The 20,817-nt window shown below is 38.6% G+C and overlaps 1 protein-coding gene and 1 long non-coding RNA gene across 28 annotated transcripts in view; both read right to left on the bottom strand.

Moving 5' to 3' along the window:
- LOC310721215 overlaps positions 1-10,079 on the bottom strand; it is a 73,783-nt gene extending 63,704 nt beyond the window's left edge. For both annotated transcript variants that reach the window (XR_014531958.1, XR_014531959.1), the window contains exon 1: positions 9,713-10,079. This is a non-coding gene — a long non-coding RNA (uncharacterized lncRNA). The remainder of the gene's footprint in view (positions 1-9,712) is intronic.
- Positions 10,080-16,979: 6,900 nt separating this feature from the next.
- The window catches only part of LOC310721142 (receptor-type tyrosine-protein phosphatase delta), a 458,849-nt gene continuing 455,011 nt past the window's right edge, over positions 16,980-20,817 (bottom strand). For all 26 annotated transcript variants that reach the window (XM_083532456.1, XM_083532475.1, XM_083532454.1 and 23 more), the window contains one exon: positions 16,980-20,419. In XM_083532456.1, the coding sequence (XP_083388582.1) occupies positions 20,351-20,419 (69 nt within the window). In that variant the 3' untranslated portion in view covers positions 16,980-20,350. The remainder of the gene's footprint in view (positions 20,420-20,817) is intronic.

Consider the following 20,817-nt stretch of genomic DNA (forward strand, 5'->3'; position numbering starts at 1 on the left):
ATCATCTACAGCTTTTGGGACAAGAATAAAGAAGCCCACAGACACTACGCACCAAAGATAATCACCACTGGCCGTCATTAGATGTAAGTAATTGGGTAAAACTGTGTAAATAAGTTTTATTTATTTCTGTCAACCATATAGAACAAAAATATTCTTCGTATCAAATGACCACAAAGAACAAGCTCCATAAGGACCTGGTTTCAGGTGATGTAACACTTTAGTAATCTGGATTTTTATGATCTGGTTAAATTTTAATCTCCCAACAAGTGTACTGCTCTCTCCCTCAACGTGATGCTCTATCCCTCTGAGCATATACTCTGATCATTCCCCAAAACTCAGCCATCTGGGCCTGAGCTCAGCTAATCAAAATAAATCACAGGCTTGTGTCTACAGAACAGCTTCTGAATGCTGCGACACCTAAGCCGACATGGCAGCGCATATGTCAAGGAGAACACCTCGGTGTCCCACTGCTACGTCTAATCCCAATAGGTTCTAAGATTAAAAGGATTTAGAAAAGAGACAGAGCATGCATTGCAGAGTTCATTTAATATGGATACCCCCTCCACAAACTACATACAAAACAGGAATTCATATGATGCCAATGTCATGGCACTTTATAAAATTAGTAATGATTAAGAATGTTCAGTAATGCCTTAGCATCTTTAATAATGTACTTTGGGTTTTCCCTGTGTCCTATTGTTTTCTCTATCTTAATAAATAGTTCACTTTGTTAAACTGTATAAAATTTATATATATATGGTGTTTCTCTTGGCTGCACTGCTTCCAGTAGTGTATGTATATGTTAGATTTTTTTTTGTCCAATCAGATTGCAGCCTCTATGTGCTGCAATGTCAGTCTAATCTGCCCAGGGCCTTTAAAGTCTGTACTGATAGCCTTTTTTACATAGAGAATATTATGAATGGGTCGTTCTTTAACCAATCAGATTTCATATTGGCCACACGGCAAAAGCGTCAGCATTTTTTCGTCCTCTGATTGAGTGTGTAGCGCTCTGTACACATGAATACATCAGAGTTAGACGTTTTTAAGCCTACGGAGGAAGAGAAATTGTTTTGGACATACTTAAAAAAAATACATTTTGAAGAAAAGCTAGACATCGTGAGGAGGTCGGCCAACCCCGAAGCTAGCTAGCATGTCTCAGCCCTGCAAATGGTCTGTTCACCACTTCCAGACCAGTGAATAAGAGCGGTACCGGAGCTGTGTGATCAGATTTTAAACCCATATCTATATATCTATATATCTATATATATATATATATATATCTCTAAATCTCTATATATATATCTCTATATATATATCTCTATATCTATCTATATCTATATCTATATCTATATCTATATATCTATCTATATATCTATCTATCTATCTATCTATCTATCTATATATATATATATAGTTCTGGGCTTTCGGTTCGGCACACGTGTACCGGATGCAAGCCTTCTTATGTGTGGCAGACCACGAGTTTGTTTAGTCTCCACCTCGCACTTTCTGCACAATTTTTATGATCATTAAACTTAAAAACATAAACAATGCCAGGGGTACAAAAAAAATAGCGCAGTGTCACTGTGACTTCTCACTCCGGAGGAGAAGGAGAGGAGGAACACGTCTACAGAGACAGCAGGGAAAGGAGAGGTGTAGGAGAGTGGAGGTTAGAGTTGGTATTTTAAATGTTGGCACTATGACTGGTAAAGGGAGAGAGATAGCTGATATGATGGAGAGGAGAAAGGTAGATGTGTTGTGTGTTCAGGAGACCAAGTGGAAAGAGAGTAATGCCAAAAGCATTGGAGGTGGGTTTAAACTGTTCTATAATGGTGTGGTTAGAAAGAAAAATGGTGTAGGGGTGATTCTGAAGGAAGAGTACAGTAAGAGTGTAATGGAGGTGAAGAGAGTTTCTGATAGGGTGATGAACGTTAAGCTGGAAGTTGAAGGGATGATGATAAATGTCATCAGTGCCTATGCTCCACAAGTTGGCTGTGAGATGGAGGAGTAGGAAAAATTCTGAAGTGAGTTAGATGAAGTGGTAGATGGTGTACCTAGGAAAGAAAGATTGGTGATTGTGGCAGACTTTAATGGCCATGTTGGTGAAGGGAACAGAAGTGATGAGAAGGTAATGGTTAGGTTTGGCCTTAGGGAGAGGAATGTGGAAGGGCAGATGGGGGTAGATTTTGCTAAAAGGATGGAAATGGCAGTGGTGAACACTTATTTTAAGAAGAAGGAGGATCATAGGGTGACGTATAAGAGTGGAGGAAGGTGCACACAGGTGGATTATTTTCTATGTAGGAGATGCAACCTGAAGGAGATTCGAGACTGTAAGGTGTTGGCGGGGGACAGTGTAGCTAGACAGCATCGGATGGTGGTCTGTAGGATGGTTTTGGGGGTGAAGAAGAAGAGGAGGCTGAAAGAAGAATATGATGGTGGAAACTTAAGGAGGAAGACTGTAGTGTGAGGTTCAGGGAAGAGGTCAGACAGGGGCTCGGTGGTGGTGAAGAGGTGCTGGATGATTGGGCAACTACTGCAGGAGTGATGAGGGAGGCAGCTAGAAAGGTACTTGGTGTGACATCTGGAAATAGAAAGGAAGACAAAGAGACATGGTGGTGGAATGAGGAAGTGCAGGAGAGCATAAGGAGAAAGAAGTTGGCAAAACAGAAGTGGGATCGACAGAGTGATGAGAAAAGTAGGCAGTAGTATAAGGAGATGCGGCAGCAGGTAAAGAGGGATGTGGCGAAAGCCAAGGAAAAGACATATGAGGAGCTGTATGAGAAGTTGGACACTAAGGGTGGAGAAAAGTATTTATACCGATTGGCCAGGCAGAGTTTTAATTGCTGGATGTGTGCATCATGGAGGATGTTGGTGCTTTATTTGAGACAAATGTTTATATTAAATACAAATAATTTTCTGATGAAGTTTTTTAAAAATGTATGAGTAAATACAGGTCATTGTGAATAAATGTGTTACGTTGAAGGTTTTAATTTCACCTCTAATATTTATTTATTTATATTTAAAATGCAAAATGCCTTCAAAATTAACGGCAACGTCTTAACGCAAATTCATTTTCACTGCACTAATTTTAACGCATGATTAATGAAACATTTTTCTTTGACCGTTTTTATTAAAAGATATAAATAAAAAAAGATTAAAGTGGTGAAAGTTAAACCAGATATTTTTTAATCACTAAACATTGCCTTTCCAAACTGAGGGAAAGCAACCAGAACTGGAACATATCTCTTAAAGGAGCCACGTAACATATTTTAGAATTACAAGAGAACCACCAAAAAAAAAAAAAACACATCTATAGATACATTACATTAATAGAAATTTTTATTTAAAGAATAATTTTTTAGAGTGTAAAAATGTCATTTTTTGCCAAAAAAACATCTACAAACTGGTGTCAGTTTGGACAAAAATAAAGAAGCATGCAGACACTAGACACCATAGATAATCATCTCTGTCCATTTCCTCGACAGTCAGGAATATCACATTTTTCCCCCCAAACAGCTTTCCTGCACACTGCAAAAAAGCTCTTTGGGGCTTTTTACATGCATAAATTCTACTGAAGTTAGTGCTATAACAAGACGACCTCTAACTCCTGTTATTTTCTCTGCTGAGTTTCTGCCTCTGCTACATGAAGTATAGTTAATTTAACCACAGAGAACCTGAGCAACAAATCATCAGCAGGAAACATGTCCCTGACAACATTCTGACTTCCAACATCACACCTTTAACCCTCTCACTCCATCCAACCACTTTTTATCCTTTCATTAGCTCAATGTTTTTATCTTTCCTCGTGTCTTCTTAAATACTTCACATTCATGCTTCAATTCACATTATTTTCCATCTTTCTTTCTTTTTTTTTATCAACACCATTTTATTTTCAACCCTCCCTTCCACTTTTCTTTGACCAATCCAACCATCCATCCTTTCATCTACCCACCCATTTACTCCATTAATCTATCCACTCATCCATCCATCCATCCATCCATCCATCCATCCACTTACCCATCAACCCTTTTATCCATCTACCCAGTCACCTATCCATTCTACCATCCATCTACCCACTCAGCCATTTATCACCCGCTCACCCATCCACCCACTCACCCATCCTTCCAGCCACCCACTCTCCTATCCCATCATCCATCCATCAAACCATCCATTCACCCACTCACCTGTCCCATCGTCCAGACACCCGACCATCCATTCACCTATCCTTACATCCATCCATCCACTTACCCATCCACCCTTTTATTAACCCACCCACTCACCCATTTATCTCCCCACTCACCCATCTATCATCCACCCACTTACCCATTCACCCATCCAGCCATCTACCCCCTTACTCATCCGTACATCTATCTATATATCCATTCAGTCATCTCCCATCCACCCATTTGCCTATCCATCTATCCATCAATCCATTTATCCCGTTTTAATAACTGATGTTCTTCAGTGTGTTTTGGGCAGGTTTTTGAAGTAATAACATCTGATTGTTAGCTATTCAAACCATTTCCCCCCCGAGTTGGAAACTAACAAGTAGCCTCCGATTTGCCCTCAGTCTCCTTCCCGCTTTATTCACTCCTGTCCTGTCAATGCAGATGAGGGTTCATTTGTGGATTCACACTGCTCTGTGTTTACCCTTCTTACCCCCGGGATGAGGTCACTCATCCCTGCAGCATTTGTTCTTTATTTTGTTCTTTATAACTAGATTTATGCTACAGCTTGCATTGTCAAACCCATGCTGAAGACACACTCTTTCTTAGCTGATTTTCTGTTATGCCAGCTTTGGCCGAAATGCCACCTTGTTCTCAGAAATGGGTAAAGATAGGAAGCCATTTTCAGCGGAGATGTTTATGAGCAACTGAGACAATGCAATCTCCTGTGTGTCTGCTTCACAGGTCCTACGTCTCTTTCTATTTATTTCTGACTCTATCACCTTGTCTCTCCCTGTTTTTCTGGGCATTTGTCATATCTTCAGGTATTTTTACATTTGCGGCTTCTAATTCATTTGAATTGAAGCCTGGTTTGCAATCCCACACGGGTGCAGAACAAAACAAAGGGTCGGAGGCTTCACCAGTCTCGGTTCACTTCCAAGTAAACTCCAGCACAGGTCAAAAACAATTCAACTCCGCATTGACCAGACTGTACTTTGCAGCTTTTTGTGCTAAAATGAAGTAAGCTGTGTAAGCTAAGTTAGCCTGTTTCTCATTCTAAAGCCATCCCTTCTCACTGTTTGACATTAACGTGGCAGCAGTCTGTCCCCGATGATTGATACCCTCATCAGTGTGTATGTGCGTGCCAAGCTGTGCCACGCTGCTCCCTGTGCCAGCTCTCATTAGAGCGATCTCGTTAAAAGACCCAGTCCAACGCTTCAGCCAAGCTTCAGGACATAGGAACAAGCCGAGCAGAACGCCAGCTCCACACCTGGCCCTCTGCAGTCACACCAAACTGTGACTGCTTCAAATAATATAAGGAAATGTCTTTATTTCTGCATTAAGGCTACAAAAAAAGAAAACGCCGTATTTAAAAAACAGTTTACAACACTTTTCCACCTTGAACATAAACGATAAAAAAGTCTTCAGGTGGCTAAAAGCTGGAACAATCTAGCCACGCCTCCAAGTTTGCCAAAGATAATTCATTTAGAAGAAAAATTCTAGCTTTGGTACAAAAGTAAGTAAAAAACTAGACTGAATATGTTGGGGTGGGATAAGTTTGGTTTCTTTACCTGGTAGGAACCTGGTAGGAACATTTGCAGCTGAAATTCTAAAACTCTTAAAAACATTCAAACAGCTTATGTGCTACAATATCTGGTCCGATTTTGGTGACGCTGGCACAACTGTACAATGCAAAGCATAATATTTAGCTGTTAGCATAGATCAGTGGTCTAAGAATGTAGAACCTAAAGTGTTCACTGGTAGCTGATTTAGTAAGGTTGCAAACGAAGACAGCAGAGGACAAAGTTCTTCCAGTGTCAAAATTGGTTTGCTTAGACTATCATGTGCTTTTATCAATGAGTGCTGCTCAGACAGTCATCAAAAACCCACCAATGAAAGAACACCGTCATTACACAAAACCAACAGGGCAGCTACAAAGCTATTAGTGGCCATAATAAAATGTAAAGAAAAGATTTACAAATAGACAATATTCTTACACATATCCTGACAGGACAGAATAGGATGCAACAAAGAAAGATTAGAGAATGAATTTCAGCTTCCAGGTACTTAATATTAAACTTGTATTTAATATAATTAGCCGTCTGCCTACAGACTGACTTTACCATTATGTCGACATAAAACTAGCTTTAACACTCACGCTCCCTTTCTTCGCTCTATGGATAATACGTTGAATATGGTAACTAAAACACCACTAACCTGAATCATTCCACTTAAACAATCTGTTAAAATAGTTTTTTTACATAGTCAAGAGGCTTTTATAAATTGTCATTTCTACTATACACAGTGGTACACAGTAAAAATGAGACAACGTTCCTCCAGAACCCTGTTGCTACACTAAACAAAATAGAGCTACAACACACAACATAAAGCTACAGAAAGTGCATCGAGCGCAACCAGTGCAGACAAAAAAGAAAAAAAAAAAACCAGTACGGCGCCCCACACACACACACATAACAAGATAGCGCTGATCCTTAAACCTACTGTATACTCTAAATATACAGTATTGTGCAAAGAGAACTATTAAGACTATAACCAAGATTATATGTAAACAAACACAATGCAGTGCAAAAACAGCAGCAGTAGCAGTCGAGAGGTCCAAAAAAAATAGCATGTAAACAGTATAATAAATAAAAAAAAATTACAAAAAAAGTACAAATAAAGTGAATAAAAAAATCTATATATACACACACACACACACACACACAATATATATATATATATATATATATTATATTATATTAATATTTTTTAATTATTATTATTATTTTTTTTTTTTTTTGAGGTGACCATCTTATTTCCGAAATGTCGTAAGCTGAGTGGTCGTAGGTCGGGGTCTGACTACTCACAAGCTCATCTTACTCAGGATTAGAAGCTCTAAATGAGCTCAGTAACCACTTGAAAAAAGCTACAGTAGGTCTTGCTCCCATTCCCAAGGTTAATTAATATTCCTGCTCACACCTGGAGCCCAGGTTTACACACCACGTTAAAGTTTTATGATCAATGCACACTCAAATGATCAGCTTCGACCTCAACTCTTACTTTCTAATTGTGTTGTCTAGCGAAAGCATGTTTTTGAAAGATTTAAACAACGAACTTAAATGCTAATACACTAGCTAAGACAGAATCTTACTGGAAAATACACAAATCCAGCTCTTAAATGCTAGCTACTATTTATAGCTTTAATATGCATATCAAGCCTGTTGAGAAATGACCTCACACCAAACAATGAAATTAAACAAGACACATTTTTCTACCCACAAATGTTTTTATCTTGGACACAGAGCTGCCCCCAACATGGGGCAAAAGCCTGAAAGCTCCATTTAAACAACATTTCCTCTGACATGTTAGGAAGGGATTTTTGAAATAGGCTTTCAGCATGCAAAGTCTCGTCTTGGCGAAGAGAGACGCTCTATTCTTTTTACATCTCTCATTAAAAAGCTCTTACGTTGTAAAAAACTTGTTATACAGCATTAGCAGAAATATAGAAACCTTATTTTTATTACTATTGTCTCATGTCAATTACATTCCTCCTATTCATATTCCCCTTGTGAGCCAGCATTAGGCATAATAACGTTCCCTTCTTTAATAGATGTGAATCTATAAAGGAAAGTTTATACTGGCCAGATCAGCCTGATGATTCCTTCTCCGTATGCACCAGTGGAGCGGACTGCAAGAAATTTTAATGACATCTTGGGAAATTGTGTGTACTTATTGAAAAGAAGAGAGAGTGATGCCCAATAAGCATAATAAGTGTGCAGGGAATTATGACCTCAAACTGCAATTTGAGAGAGAGAGAGAGAGAGAGAGAGAGAGAGAGAGAGAGAAGAGAGAGAGAGAGAGAGAGAGAGAGAGAATGAGAGAGAGAGAGAGAGAGAGAGAGAGAGAGAGACACTTCTCACTGAGGAAAAATTATTGTAATACTGTAGCGAGATGTTAACATACTCACGAATTAAAAACAAAGTGCATATAACTTCCTGGTTTCTCCATGCAGGTTAGAAGTTAGTACTCATCTCATGCTAATTTTACTTAGTTGATTAATAAACACAGTATCATTCACAAATTAACTGGTTTAGGCGCTAAAGTAAATGAATCAACATTACTTCATATACCTGTACTGTACTTATACTTATTGGTTTTCTGTACTCATGACCCCTACTACTTTTTATAAACGCTGTTCTGGAAGGAGTTTTAAAACAATAAAATTTGCTTTCCTAAGATCCATATCTATTTCTATTCATTTTATCAGTCTCCCATTCCTTCTCAGTCTTCTCCCATGTCTTTTATTTGTGTTATCTTGTATCTGTGGTATTTCTCCACACTTGTGTGAAGTGACGTTTAAACAAGTAATGATTTGGCTTGTTTCCAGATTCGGTTGCAACACTAACATTCACTTAATGGGCATCAAACGTTTTTACAGGATTTTACATTATATGTTTATTTATCTACATTTCTTAAACAACCATCAGCATTTCAAATTCAATGGTATTTGTTTTAGCTTTAAACTGATTCAATCTGTGACGGGTTAAAAAAAAGTTCTCTAACTTTCTAAATTTCTGTTTAAAAAAAAAAAACATTGGGAAGAAAATTGGGCTCCCTTAGAGCTCCTGTGCTACTATTTGCTCATTTACATTTGCTGCAGTAAACTGTTTGGGGGGAAACTTGAAGAAATTGACAGCCATTTCTATAATCTACCTGCACAGAAAAGGTAAAAATCATTCAAATGTTTGACGCAAAATTAATTTCACATTTTCATCTCAACTGTTCGAAGCTCATTAAAACTCTTCTTTGTGTAAAAAGCTCTTTGGAAGCTTACAGACAAGATTTCCGCATTTACTTTATCCATTTGTTTCATTCTGTTTATTTCCTGACCACAAAAAAATTATAAAGACCATTAAAAGCTCAATAATTTGTTAGTTTGGGCTTGGCCTCTTTTTTTTTTTTGCCCAGGAGTGTATACTTTTAAATCATCTAGAACACTGCACACATATATGATGCAATCAATTTTGTCAGTAATTCGTGAGCCGTGGATTTGATACATGGCTTGCTTGTTGGCTTGCCCTAAAGGAGAACTAAACCAGTATGGATAATGTTGCAGTATATTTTTAAGTACTGAAACCTTCTCTATAAAATATATCTATATAAAACAGCCACCCACACACAGACACACTCAGTGTTCCCAGAGTTACTGCGGCATAGTTCCATAACAAATTTAGAGACTGGAAAAATTGGGACAGTGCACAAAGTTTTGCACTTGCACAGCTGATGGAAGATTTCTCACTGCAACATCCAATTTCTCAAGTAGCGCTTGAGGGTTCCCCCCCCACATTTTCCATCTTAACCAAATCTGAGACAAACCCATATTATTCAAAGCGTATGTAAATTCACACAGAACATTAATTACAAATTGGAATCAACCTTGTATTGATAATAATGACAAACATCAAGAATTTCCATGCAGTATGTTTTCACAGTTCCTTCATTCCTTACACTAGTGTTATTATATCATAAAACTCAGCCATCTGCCTCACCTGTCTAATCCGTCAGGCTTTCGCAGATGAAGGGTGTGACGTTCTTGCTGCCTGTCGCTTTACGTCAATCATCTTCCACCATGTTTCACCCAGCACATCCACTCCTCCACTCTGCAGGCTTGGCTTCTCCTGTTATTTCTCCTCTAACAATCCAGCTCAATCCTGCTGTTTCTCTGTTCATGCTATATCTCTGCCTCCAGACCTTCCACTGTCTCGCATCAGGTCATGTTTTTTATCCACAGAGACTAAATGGTTGAATGTATGTTTATAAAAAGGTGACTAGAGAAGTGATGTCAGGCTCCAGAGCTGAAGGGTTGCTGAGATTCGTTGCTCTGATGGAACACAGCTGACTCCTCTCAGCTAATTAGCAAACTATCACTTCTGTATGTTTTAGAGTTGGCAAGACGACTGTTTTTTGATTCTTTCACAGTTCTTTTGTACAAATTCTGTACAATGTTATTTTATCTTGCATTGTTTTTCAGCTAGCATGATTTTACCAAATCAGCTAATGACAACAAATATGTCACTTACTATTACACTTCATTTACAATTGTAAATGGGAATCTGCTAGGAATATTTGTGCAGTAAACTATTGCTAAAATCATAACAATGCTACTGCTTATATCAGCTAGCTGCTGGCTAGTTGCTTGGCTAGCTACAACGTTTAAGATCATTGCAATAATTGTGTCCATTTGAGAGCAATCAATGAAGCCCTTGTGCAGTAGATGGGCTAGCAAAAACACTATTCAGGCTTTAAGACAAGTGACATAGCTTGTGCGCACTCATTTTAATCAGTTAGACAATAATTATTTTCTATATTTTCCATATATACTAATATAAGCACTGGACTGTTAAGCCAGCTTCCCACTAAGGAGTATGCTGTTTTTGTATTCTCACCTTTTAAATGTCCTTGTCATTGACCGTGAGCTGTTTCGTATTCAGTTAATGTGGTCTACAGTAAATAAAGCATATGATTTGTCCACAATGTACTGATGTGTTTTTTGCGATGTTTAAGGGACAGATATTACGAAGTGTGAATGTGTGTTTTGGATGCTTCTACAGGGGACTGATGTTGGTAAAGTGTTTGCATTGGTGTGTATTCACGTTATAGTGAATATGGTTAGCGCTACAGGACACGTCCACAGGTGATTGATGATAGAACGACGTTTATATTGGGTGCCTTAATGACACCCTCAGTCAACCAATGTCTTGAAGATGTTTGTTTTGGTGCTATAATGGTCTCTAGTGGATATGATGCATGGACCAGGACACGCCCAGAGCGTGCTGTTGATAGAAAAGCATTAGTGACAGATAAATTGAACAAGGTAAGCAGTTTGGGACATGTCCATAGATAGTAGTCAGGCAGTAGAGGATGTGTGGTTCTTCTCAACTTGCCATCCATTAGACAAAAGATTATTACATCCTTTAATGGCTCCACCCTTTTTGGTATAGTGTTACTGGGTATTTCAATTTGCAAGTACGACCTGTAAAAGTCTGCCGAATACACTGTTTGAGTTCATATTATTTACTGCTGTCCTCTGCTTTCATTGTGCCATCAGCTATCTGCAAGTCGTCCCCAGAGTCCTGTGCAGTCGTGTGTAATAGGAATCTTCCGGCGTGACACAGCGACCCTTCTCAGAACGTTCAGGAAGCTGGAGGTGCAAAAAATGGTTTCTAAATGACTCGACTCTCTGCTGCGTTTTTAACGCTCCGGTGCCTCAGGTAGGAGACCACGTTGCGAGATGAAAATGGAATTTGCTGCTGTCTGCAAGGGGTGAATGGACGAAAGTGTGGGTAAGGATGAATGATTTACTACAGCTGGCCCGTTACTCATTTCACACACTCGCTCAACATGTTTCTGTCCTGTGGTTTAGCAACTTAGAATGAGCATCGATAAACTGGGCAATCTACACACTCGGAAACACAAAATAAAGTTCATTTTAAATAATAGCTATATTTCTAAAATATAAAATAATGAACGCAACAGGTTTCTCTACTGAACCTACGTAAATAGTGTGTATTTATAGAGAGAAAGACTATAGTAAAGTCCCAGCTTTTTTCTGGATAACCTGGTAACAACAAAGCAGAAGCCACCCAGAGCCCCAGCCAGAAGCCTGAGTTCTTTTTCCCTCTACTACAGATTGACAAATAATTCTTTATTCCATTCAAGGGTGTGGCCCTGGAGGCTGTCCTGGGAATATCAGGCACATCAGGAAAACAAAATGATTGACACAATAGTCCAGCCCACAGAACACAATACACACATCGGTTTGATTTAGACTGCAACTTTAACAGTACACTACATTAAGATGTAAAATGTCCCCCTAAAGGAGACCAGTCCAATGTAAAGGAAAAAGTATGGTACAAATTCACCAACTGACTTGGTGAGAGGGGGGACCTGAGAACTAAAAGGGATCTTGCACAAAGAGAATGTTTGTAACATCATCCAGAATAACTTTCAAACTCAAGTTTGAACCAGGAACCCTGGAGCTGTGAGGCAGCAAATGTATTTGGCAACGTTTAACAAAAAATCTGATTTGTTGCAAAAAGCCATTAGCCTGCATTTCTTGAGGTCCAGCAACTCGGGTAAAAGGTAAAGCGACACAATGTCTAAAATTACCCCATGGACAAAACCCACCGTTGCAAACACTGTACAAGTCGATGACAGTTTACCCTCTGGTTCTGTGAGTTCCACATTTCCCATTAACCATGTGTGAAATAGAGTTCCTCATTGCAGGGGTCCCTTTACTGATCTACTCGTTTTAGAGCCAAACTGCTGATTCCCTTTGTTCACTTTGCTATAATGGGTTTGTTTTTAGCCAGGTCTCTCTGGGAAGCGGCGAGAGCGTAGAGGCATTCACTTTCTGCTGCTCTGGCTGTTTATTTTGATTAGCTGATGGATTTGTCCACATGCTTGTCGCCAGAAATTTGACACTGCAGGTTCGGAGGTCAAATGCACACTATAAAATGAGCTCGCACAGCACCTCGGTTTGGGGTGGAGGGGGTCTTAGAGTAAATAACAACAAAAAGTACAGCTATGCTACAAAACAGGGCTAATTCTACCTAACTGGATTTAGCTTTAGTCATAGTATTATGACAAAAATCATTTTTGGGAATTTAGTTATTTTCGGTTTAGAAAAACTTGCAGGAATTTATATAAAAAAACTTCAGTCGATTCGATTTTAATTTGTTTTGATAGAAGTCGATATAAATTTGCCAGTTGGTGTGGCCGCTTTCCATTCAGAGTTTCCACAACATGAAGAATTTTGAGCGGCATCCATCATTTAGTCCCTTTAATAAGATGTTTAGTAGTGCCCTTCAAAGTCAGTACATTTCAGGTTGAATTAACTCTAAATATCAGTGCCATTTGTGACCTTAAGATAATTGGATGCCTCTGTACTCTGTACCTTACTATTAAAACAGATACTTTTTGCTTGTGTATGTGTCTCTGTTTTTCCCAGGTTTTTGAGAAGAAGAGTGTGAGAGAGAAAGAGAGTGAGATAAAACCACTGCTTTCATTTACATATTTGCTGAATCCTCTGTTCACTCATCCCTCCATCCCTCCATTCATTAACTAATTCATTCATTCATTCATCTACAGCACAACAATGATTTGAGAAAATCCATTCACATCTAGGAGCAATTTATCATAGTCAGATTAGATACTAGATGTTTTTTGGGGACTGGATGGAAACTGGAGAATCCAGAGAAAACCCATGCACATGTTGAGAGCAAACATGAGAGAGAGAGAGAGAGAGAGAGAGAGAGAGAGAGAGAGAGAGAGAGAGAGAGAGAGAGAAGAGAGAGAGAGAGAGAGAGAGAGAGAGAGAGAGAGAGAGAGAGAGAGAGAGAGAGAGAGAGAGAGAGAGAGAGAGAAGATGGTCAGTTGGTTGAAAAGGTGGTAACGGGTCACTGGCTAGCAGCACACAAAGTGATATTAACCTTCGGGCTAATGCTACACTCACTCTTTCTCTCTCACACACACTACATCGGACTGTTCCTCCTCCGCTCACTTGCTCGTTCCCTCCATCTTCCTCTAGTGTGCGTTTTTCTTTGAGCCCACATTTTTATCGCCCACTGTCTGCACCCCTTTCTCTCTTTTTTTCTGTGTGAGAGTGTGTGTGTGTTTGCGTGTAGGATGTGCACAACATTCTATCCACTATCCAAACTGAGAAAATATGGTCCATCGCTTCTGTACGAGACGCTCATATATCAAACACGGAGCAAACGTGAATAACTCAGTGTGTAGACATAAATGTATAATGAGCTAGGAATAAATTCGCCTGCAGCTGTTGAGATAACTTTAGATATTTTAGTTGCTGAACTTATAGAGAAAGTGCATAAAAAACCTCTGCAATTCCTCACCTCTGAAGATCTTAGAGCTGTTGTAAGGTCTCTGGAAAAGATTCGAAGCATGTTGTGTATATATAGAAAATAAGTATTTGAACACCCTGCTATTTTGCAAGTTCTTCCACTTAGAAATCATGGAGGGGTCTGAAATTGTCATCGTAGGTGCATGTCCACTGTGAGAGACATAATCTAAAAAAAAAAATCCAGAAATCACAATGTATGATTTTTTAACTATTTATTTGTATGATGCAGCTGCAAATAAGTATTTGAACATCTGAGAAAGTCAATGTTAATATTTGGTCCAGTAGCCTTTGTTTGCAATTACAGTGGTCAAACGTTTCCTGTAGTTTTTCACCAGGTTTGCACACACTGCAGGAGGGATTTTGGCCCACTCCTCCACACAGATCTTCTCTAGATCAGTCAGGTTTCTGGCCTGTCGCTGAGAAACATGGAGTTTGAGCTCCTTCCAAAGATTCTCTATTGTATTTAGGTCTGGAGACTGGCTAGGCCACGCCAGAACATTGATATGCTTCTTACAGAGCCACTCCTTGGTTATCCTGGCTGTGTGCTTCGGGTCATTGTCATGTTGGAAGACCCAGCCTCGACCCATCTTTAATGCTCTAACTGAGGGAAGGAGGTTGTTCCCCAAAATCTCGCAATACATGGCCCCAGTGCAGTCACCCTGTCCCATGTGCAAAAAAACACCCCCAAAGCATGATGCTACCACCCCCATGCTTCACAGTAGGGATGGTGTTCTTGGGATGGTACTCATCATTCTTCTTCCTACTAACACGTTCAGTGGAATTATGACCCAAAAGTTCTATTTTGGTCTCATCTGACCACATGACTTTCTCCCATGACTCCTCTGGATCATCCAAATGGTCATTGGCAAACTTAAGACGTGCCTGGACATGTGCTGGTTTAAGCAGGGAAACCTTCCGTGCCATGCATGATTTCAAACCATGACATCTTAGTGTATTACCAACAGTAACCTTGGAAACGGTGGTCCCAGCTCTTTTCAGGTCATTGACCATCTCCTCCCGTGTAGTTCTGGGCTGATTTCTCACCTTCCTTAAGATAATTGAGACCCCACGAGGTGAGATCTTGCATGGAGCCCCAGTCCGAGGAAGACTGACAGTCATGTTTAGCTTCTTCCATTTTCTAATGATTGCTCCAACAGTGTACCTTTTTTCACCAAGCTGCTTGGCAATTTCCCCGTAGCCCTTTCCAGCCTTGTGGAGGTGTACAATTTTGTCTCTAGTGTCTTTGGACAGCTCTTTGGTCTTGGCCATGTTAGTAGTTGGATTCTTACTGATTGTATGGGGTGGACAGGTGTCTTTATGCAGCTAACGACCTCAAACAGGTGCATCTAATTTAGGATAATAAATGTAGTGGAGGTGGACATTTTAAAGGCAGACTAACAGGTCTTTGAGGGTCAGAATTCTAGCTGATAGACAGGTGTTCAAATACTTATTTGCAGCTGTATCATACAAATAAATAGTTTAAAAATCATACATTGTGATTTCTGGATTTTTTTTTTTTTTTAGATTATGTCTCTCACAGTGGACATGCACCTACGATGACAATTTCAGACCCCTCCATGATTTCTAAGTGGGAGAACTTGCAAATAGCAGGGTGTTCAAATAATTATTTTCCTCACTGTATTATACGGTTGTCAAGACCTTACACCATCTGAAGCTCTTCCAGAGACGAGGAACAGCAGAAATAGAGAAATTGTGCTCAGGTTTTAATTTTAGGGAAATGCCACTGTTAGTCCTTTGAGTCATAACCCTCAAACCTAAACCCTAAATTATTCAGTTTTAGGCATGGATTCTGTCTCACATGCCTAAAAAAAAATCATCTGGCAAATAAGTAAAGCTCAGCGGATGTGGATTTCATCATTCTGAATGAATTCATTTATTCTAATCCGAATCAAATTTATGGCCAAGAGGGACATTTAGGATCAACATCACACTAATAACAGGAGACATGTGGCTCCTGTCACAGCATAGTGAGTAGCTAATGTTTGTTTAGGTGTTTCCGAGGGTTAAATAATGCCCATTATTGTCCTTATTGATAAAAAGAGAAGGAGGGGAGAAGAAAAATGTCTCACACAGTTTGTTTTTGCTTTGAATTTTAGTTGCTATCTCTTAAACTTACAGTTTTTTTATTTTTTTTTACAAATTGCAAAAGCAATTAGATTCAACAAATTACACTGAGCAGGTTGAGTTTATACAGAGATATGAACATTATTAGGAAGGAAATCCTAGCAAAAAAAATAACAATCGAACCACCAAATGTTTCTATGTAAATAACACTAATTGTTTTGCTTTCAAATGTTCACCAAGCAACAGTGAGTTACACTGAGGTAAAATTCCAGTGTTGGAGAACTCCTCAAATTTCCAATTTGCCCACAATATTAAGGCTCATAAATCCGTCTAATAAAGAGGCTAATAAATATACCTTTTATGCCACACATCCTTTCTCTTTCAGTGACTTGTCTTTTCCGCCAGGTGAGTTTCATTCAAGTTTTTTTGGTCAGACTGCTGAAAAAGCAGAAAAGTATCATCTCGCCTGTAGTGCAGTGTCACAGCGTCAAAGACTGTAAAAGTTGCAGCAAACTGTAGACATTAACACCTTTAGATATTCAAGTCTTTTTCATTCTAATATATATTTTTGAGTTGAGCAAGATTGTTTCTAAGGTATCAGACTTGGATCTGCACATCACTGCTGAAGAAGCACAACCTGGAGAATTGTATCCAAAGATACTTACCTACAAGTGTGTCAGAATCCAAATCATAAACCAGTTCAGGGTTAGCAGCATCTCACAACCTTCAGGTCTCTAGAACAGAACCAGAACCTGTGATCTGCCACTGTGCCATGATGCCGAGACTACAGAAGGAGAGCGAGACTCTAATTCATAACACTTACATTTTTTTAATAGAATTCATTTATAACAAATGGACCTTGAGTCAGCAAAGACCTGCTCGTCATACAGACGTCTTCCGCCACCAATAGAACCTATGTAAGAAAATAAAAAGCACTCCATTCATTCAGAGAGGGAAAAAAAAAGAAAAAAAAAAAAAAAAAGAAAAAAAAATTACACTTACAACTAATCAGAGGTAAGTTTTTATGATTCTTTTTAACAAGCCATTTTTTTCTTTTTTTTCTTTTTTACACAATTGAATTCATCAATTTCAATCTATGCATCCAGACATGAGATAGATAGATAGATAGATAGAGAGAGAGAGAGAGAGAGAGAGAGAGAGAGAGAGAGAGAGAGAGAGAGAGAGAAGAAAGAGCAGAGAACACAACGTTGATTTCCAATATGACACTCTGGTCTTGAATGAACTTATGAAAGGGACAAAAAACAAAACATCTCCTGCTGAAGGTTCCATGGCACCAGAAAGGATGTGGTGTTTTTTTGTTTTTTTTTGCCACAAACTTTTTTGTTTTCAGTATTTTTTTTTTTATTTGACACCTCATATCCCCCATCCCTCCCCACTAGTTTGTGTTATTTACATACACACAACATGAACGCTGAAGGAGAATTCTTACAGATGCTTTCAAGTAATACATTATTGGGTATAGAATCAATAGGGCAGTGCATAGTACAAAGATAGAGAAAGTGCAATTCTTCCTACCAGGCCTCCATTGGCCCTCTGCAAAGCTTCCCATGCATATTGAAATAAGGTTGAATATGGAAAAGAAAAGAAAAACAAAAACAAAAAAACACCCTGCTGAACACAAGACATCAGTGAAATTCTGGTACAATACTTAATGATGACATTAGGTGGCATTGACATGTACAGTATGTGAAGCTAAATAATAGCACTTTGCAGCTTGGCGGTTGTCACAACAATGTAAAAAACAAAACAAAAAAAACAACAATAAAGAGATCTGTCTGAAATGAGACTAGGGAAAGAAAGCACCTGGAATGCACATCCACAAGCCCAGCAAATACACTAACAACAAAAATCAGCAAAAAGTCCCAATATCACTTCTGTTCTTTTTTTTTTTTTTTTTTTTATAATTTTTTCTTTTATTTTTTGTGATGGTACACAATAAATGATCGTCGCAGGTCCATCGCTTAGTACGTTAGAAGATTGTCGATATTAACGAAGCTAGCTCATTCAATGACCATGCCATCTCACAGGAAAAAAACTCACGTAAGGCTAAAATCTCTTACCGTTTTTTTAACAACAATTTTTGTTTGTTTGTTTTTCTATTTATCAAGCGCCCAATCATTTCACAATGTCCTGTATTTACCAACAAAAAAACAAACAAACAAAAAAATGAAAAGGCTCAGTAAGTACCCTTTTGGTTTTGAGTGTACACTGTGCACCCATGTCTCCAGAGTCTCCAAACAGCGGCGTTTGTTGCATCGTTCCACCGAGACGGTTTGGTCTTCAGAGAAGCAACTTAGCGAGAGAACAGCTCAGAACAGCTCATCGTTAAAAAAAAAAAAGTCTGGATTTCCTGCTGTAAAAGCGAAGTATACAATAGTTACTTGTAGCACGCCCCGATTCACCTTTATCGCCCGTTCACTGAGCCGGAGTAAGGCCTCAGAAAAGAAAACAGGACCGATGGACATTATTTGCATATATAATCTCATATAATGGAAATTAAAATTAGAGATACATAGATAAATACTGGACTACTCAAAACAGTACATGGTAAAATGAAGATTATAAAAAAAAAAGAAAACAGGCATAAATATAAGGCACTCTAAATGCAAAAAACCCCAAAAATACGATGTCTTTGTACCTTGCCCTATATAGATTTGAGATGATGACGGCAATGCCGCTTCGAGATCTGATCTCCATTTAATCTTTACGGGAGCTGAACACTTGACTCGCATCCAGGCATCAAAACATACACTGGGCCCTGTCCCCATCCAACTCGAAAGAATCTATAATACACCTATTTATTGCACGAGAAACGATGCACTGAATTGAAATACGATTTATTTTATACCAAAAGATGTGCATTCCAGTGAATGATCTCTTCATTTCCCCTTTTAAAATAAAAGGACAAAATCTCATTGTGGAAACTTTCATGTAGCAGTTATCTCTCTGGTATTTATTTATTTATATATATATCATATGTATATTTTTACATAATTCTCTAATAAATATTTTAATACATTTTATATATATATAAGCTGTTTAATTTCTATTTGTCTCTTTATATATTTATATATATATATATATATATATATATATATATGTAAATTTTACTCTCTCTCTAATTTCGGAGGCTCGTCTGTTAAACATGGAAGAACTAAGATATTCTGTAGCAGCAACTTCATACTGTGCCTCCCCTTTTGATTCCACGGGTTCCCCGAAAAATACGAAAGATAGACGGTTGTGTATGTGACCATGGACAATTAGGACCCTGCATCAGGGTCAAAGTTAATACAGGACCACAGCAAGTGCCATATGTGACAAAAAAAAAAGTAATAGAAAGGGAAGAGGGTAAAAAAAAAAAAAAGGTGTACAGGTATATGTGTATACATTTAAACAGCTTTAAAAAAATAACATGAATGGAAAGAGAGTGAGATAAAACTCGGGTCGGACTAACGTTGAGTGATTACCTGTTTAAAAAAGAAAAGAAAAAAAAAAGAAAATTCACATAGTTTCAAAATGAATTACCGCTCAGTCGAGTAATAAAGTACTAAAAAACTAAATCAATAACTTCTTTATTCGTCTGGTGTTTGTACACTCCCCCTAACTGAAGGACGAACATTGGGACAAGATTGGGGTTTTATTATTACTATTACATACGTCCGTTTCTTTTTTTTTTTTCTTCACCGATCGATTCTCTTCGCCGATGAGATGAGATGTCCCTCTTCGTAATTGTATCTTTACAACACGACCCATGATGACGCGTTCGTTTATAATGCAGTACCTTGTTGTTGTCTGGGGTTTTTTTTGTTTTTTTTGTGTGTGTGTTTATGTTAATGAATCCGAGACGAATCCTTGAAGCGAAGTGAAGCTTCAGCAGTTCGGATACACGTCTGCTAGTCAGGAGCGGGAAGTTATTGGACTTTGAAGGGAAAAGGGGTTCTTGGTCCACCTGGTATTTCGTATGTTTGTGTTTTGCTTTTTTTTTTTTTTATTTGGAATATTTTTTTTTTTAATGATGATTTTTTTTTTCCACACCCAACAAACGAATCATGTCTTGGACTAGGAGTTTTAAGAAGTACTTTTCACAAGCAGGAATTTTATGGCTCAGAAGAAGTGACCTCTGGACGGCCTTCGGCGCTCCTCGGGGTAAAGCAGACTCTTACGTTGCATAGTGATCGAAGCTTCCCAGATACTCCAGACCCGCACGGTAGCAGAACTGGTATTGATCCTGAAAAGGAAGAGAAAAATCTTTGAACTTGTCCGACTCCTGGGTGGCTGCATGTATGCACGTTGCGATACAGGAACACGTGTGTCTGTACGGTCGAGGCCATGAGCACGTAATGTGTGAAGGGAAGGGCCAATTGTGTCAGCTATTAAATACTGCTAGTAGGATATAACAAAAAAAAATCCTAAAGAGTCCCTATATATCACATGATTCTAAAATGACATCTACTTATTCACGATATTTTGTTTCGCGATACTGTATCGATTCGAACCGCTAGACAGATATCGGTTTTCTTATCTATGAACTTAAACAGTGACAGGAAGTACTAGCATAAGGGAACAATAAAGTTAGCGCTAATATCCACCTGTTTCCTAGGGGCGCTGCTGTAAAGACAATTACGG

The sequence above is a fragment of the Silurus aristotelis genome (assembly GCF_946808225.1).
Source record: "Silurus aristotelis genome assembly, chromosome: 27".
Classification (NCBI taxonomy): Eukaryota; Metazoa; Chordata; class Actinopteri; order Siluriformes; family Siluridae; genus Silurus; species Silurus aristotelis.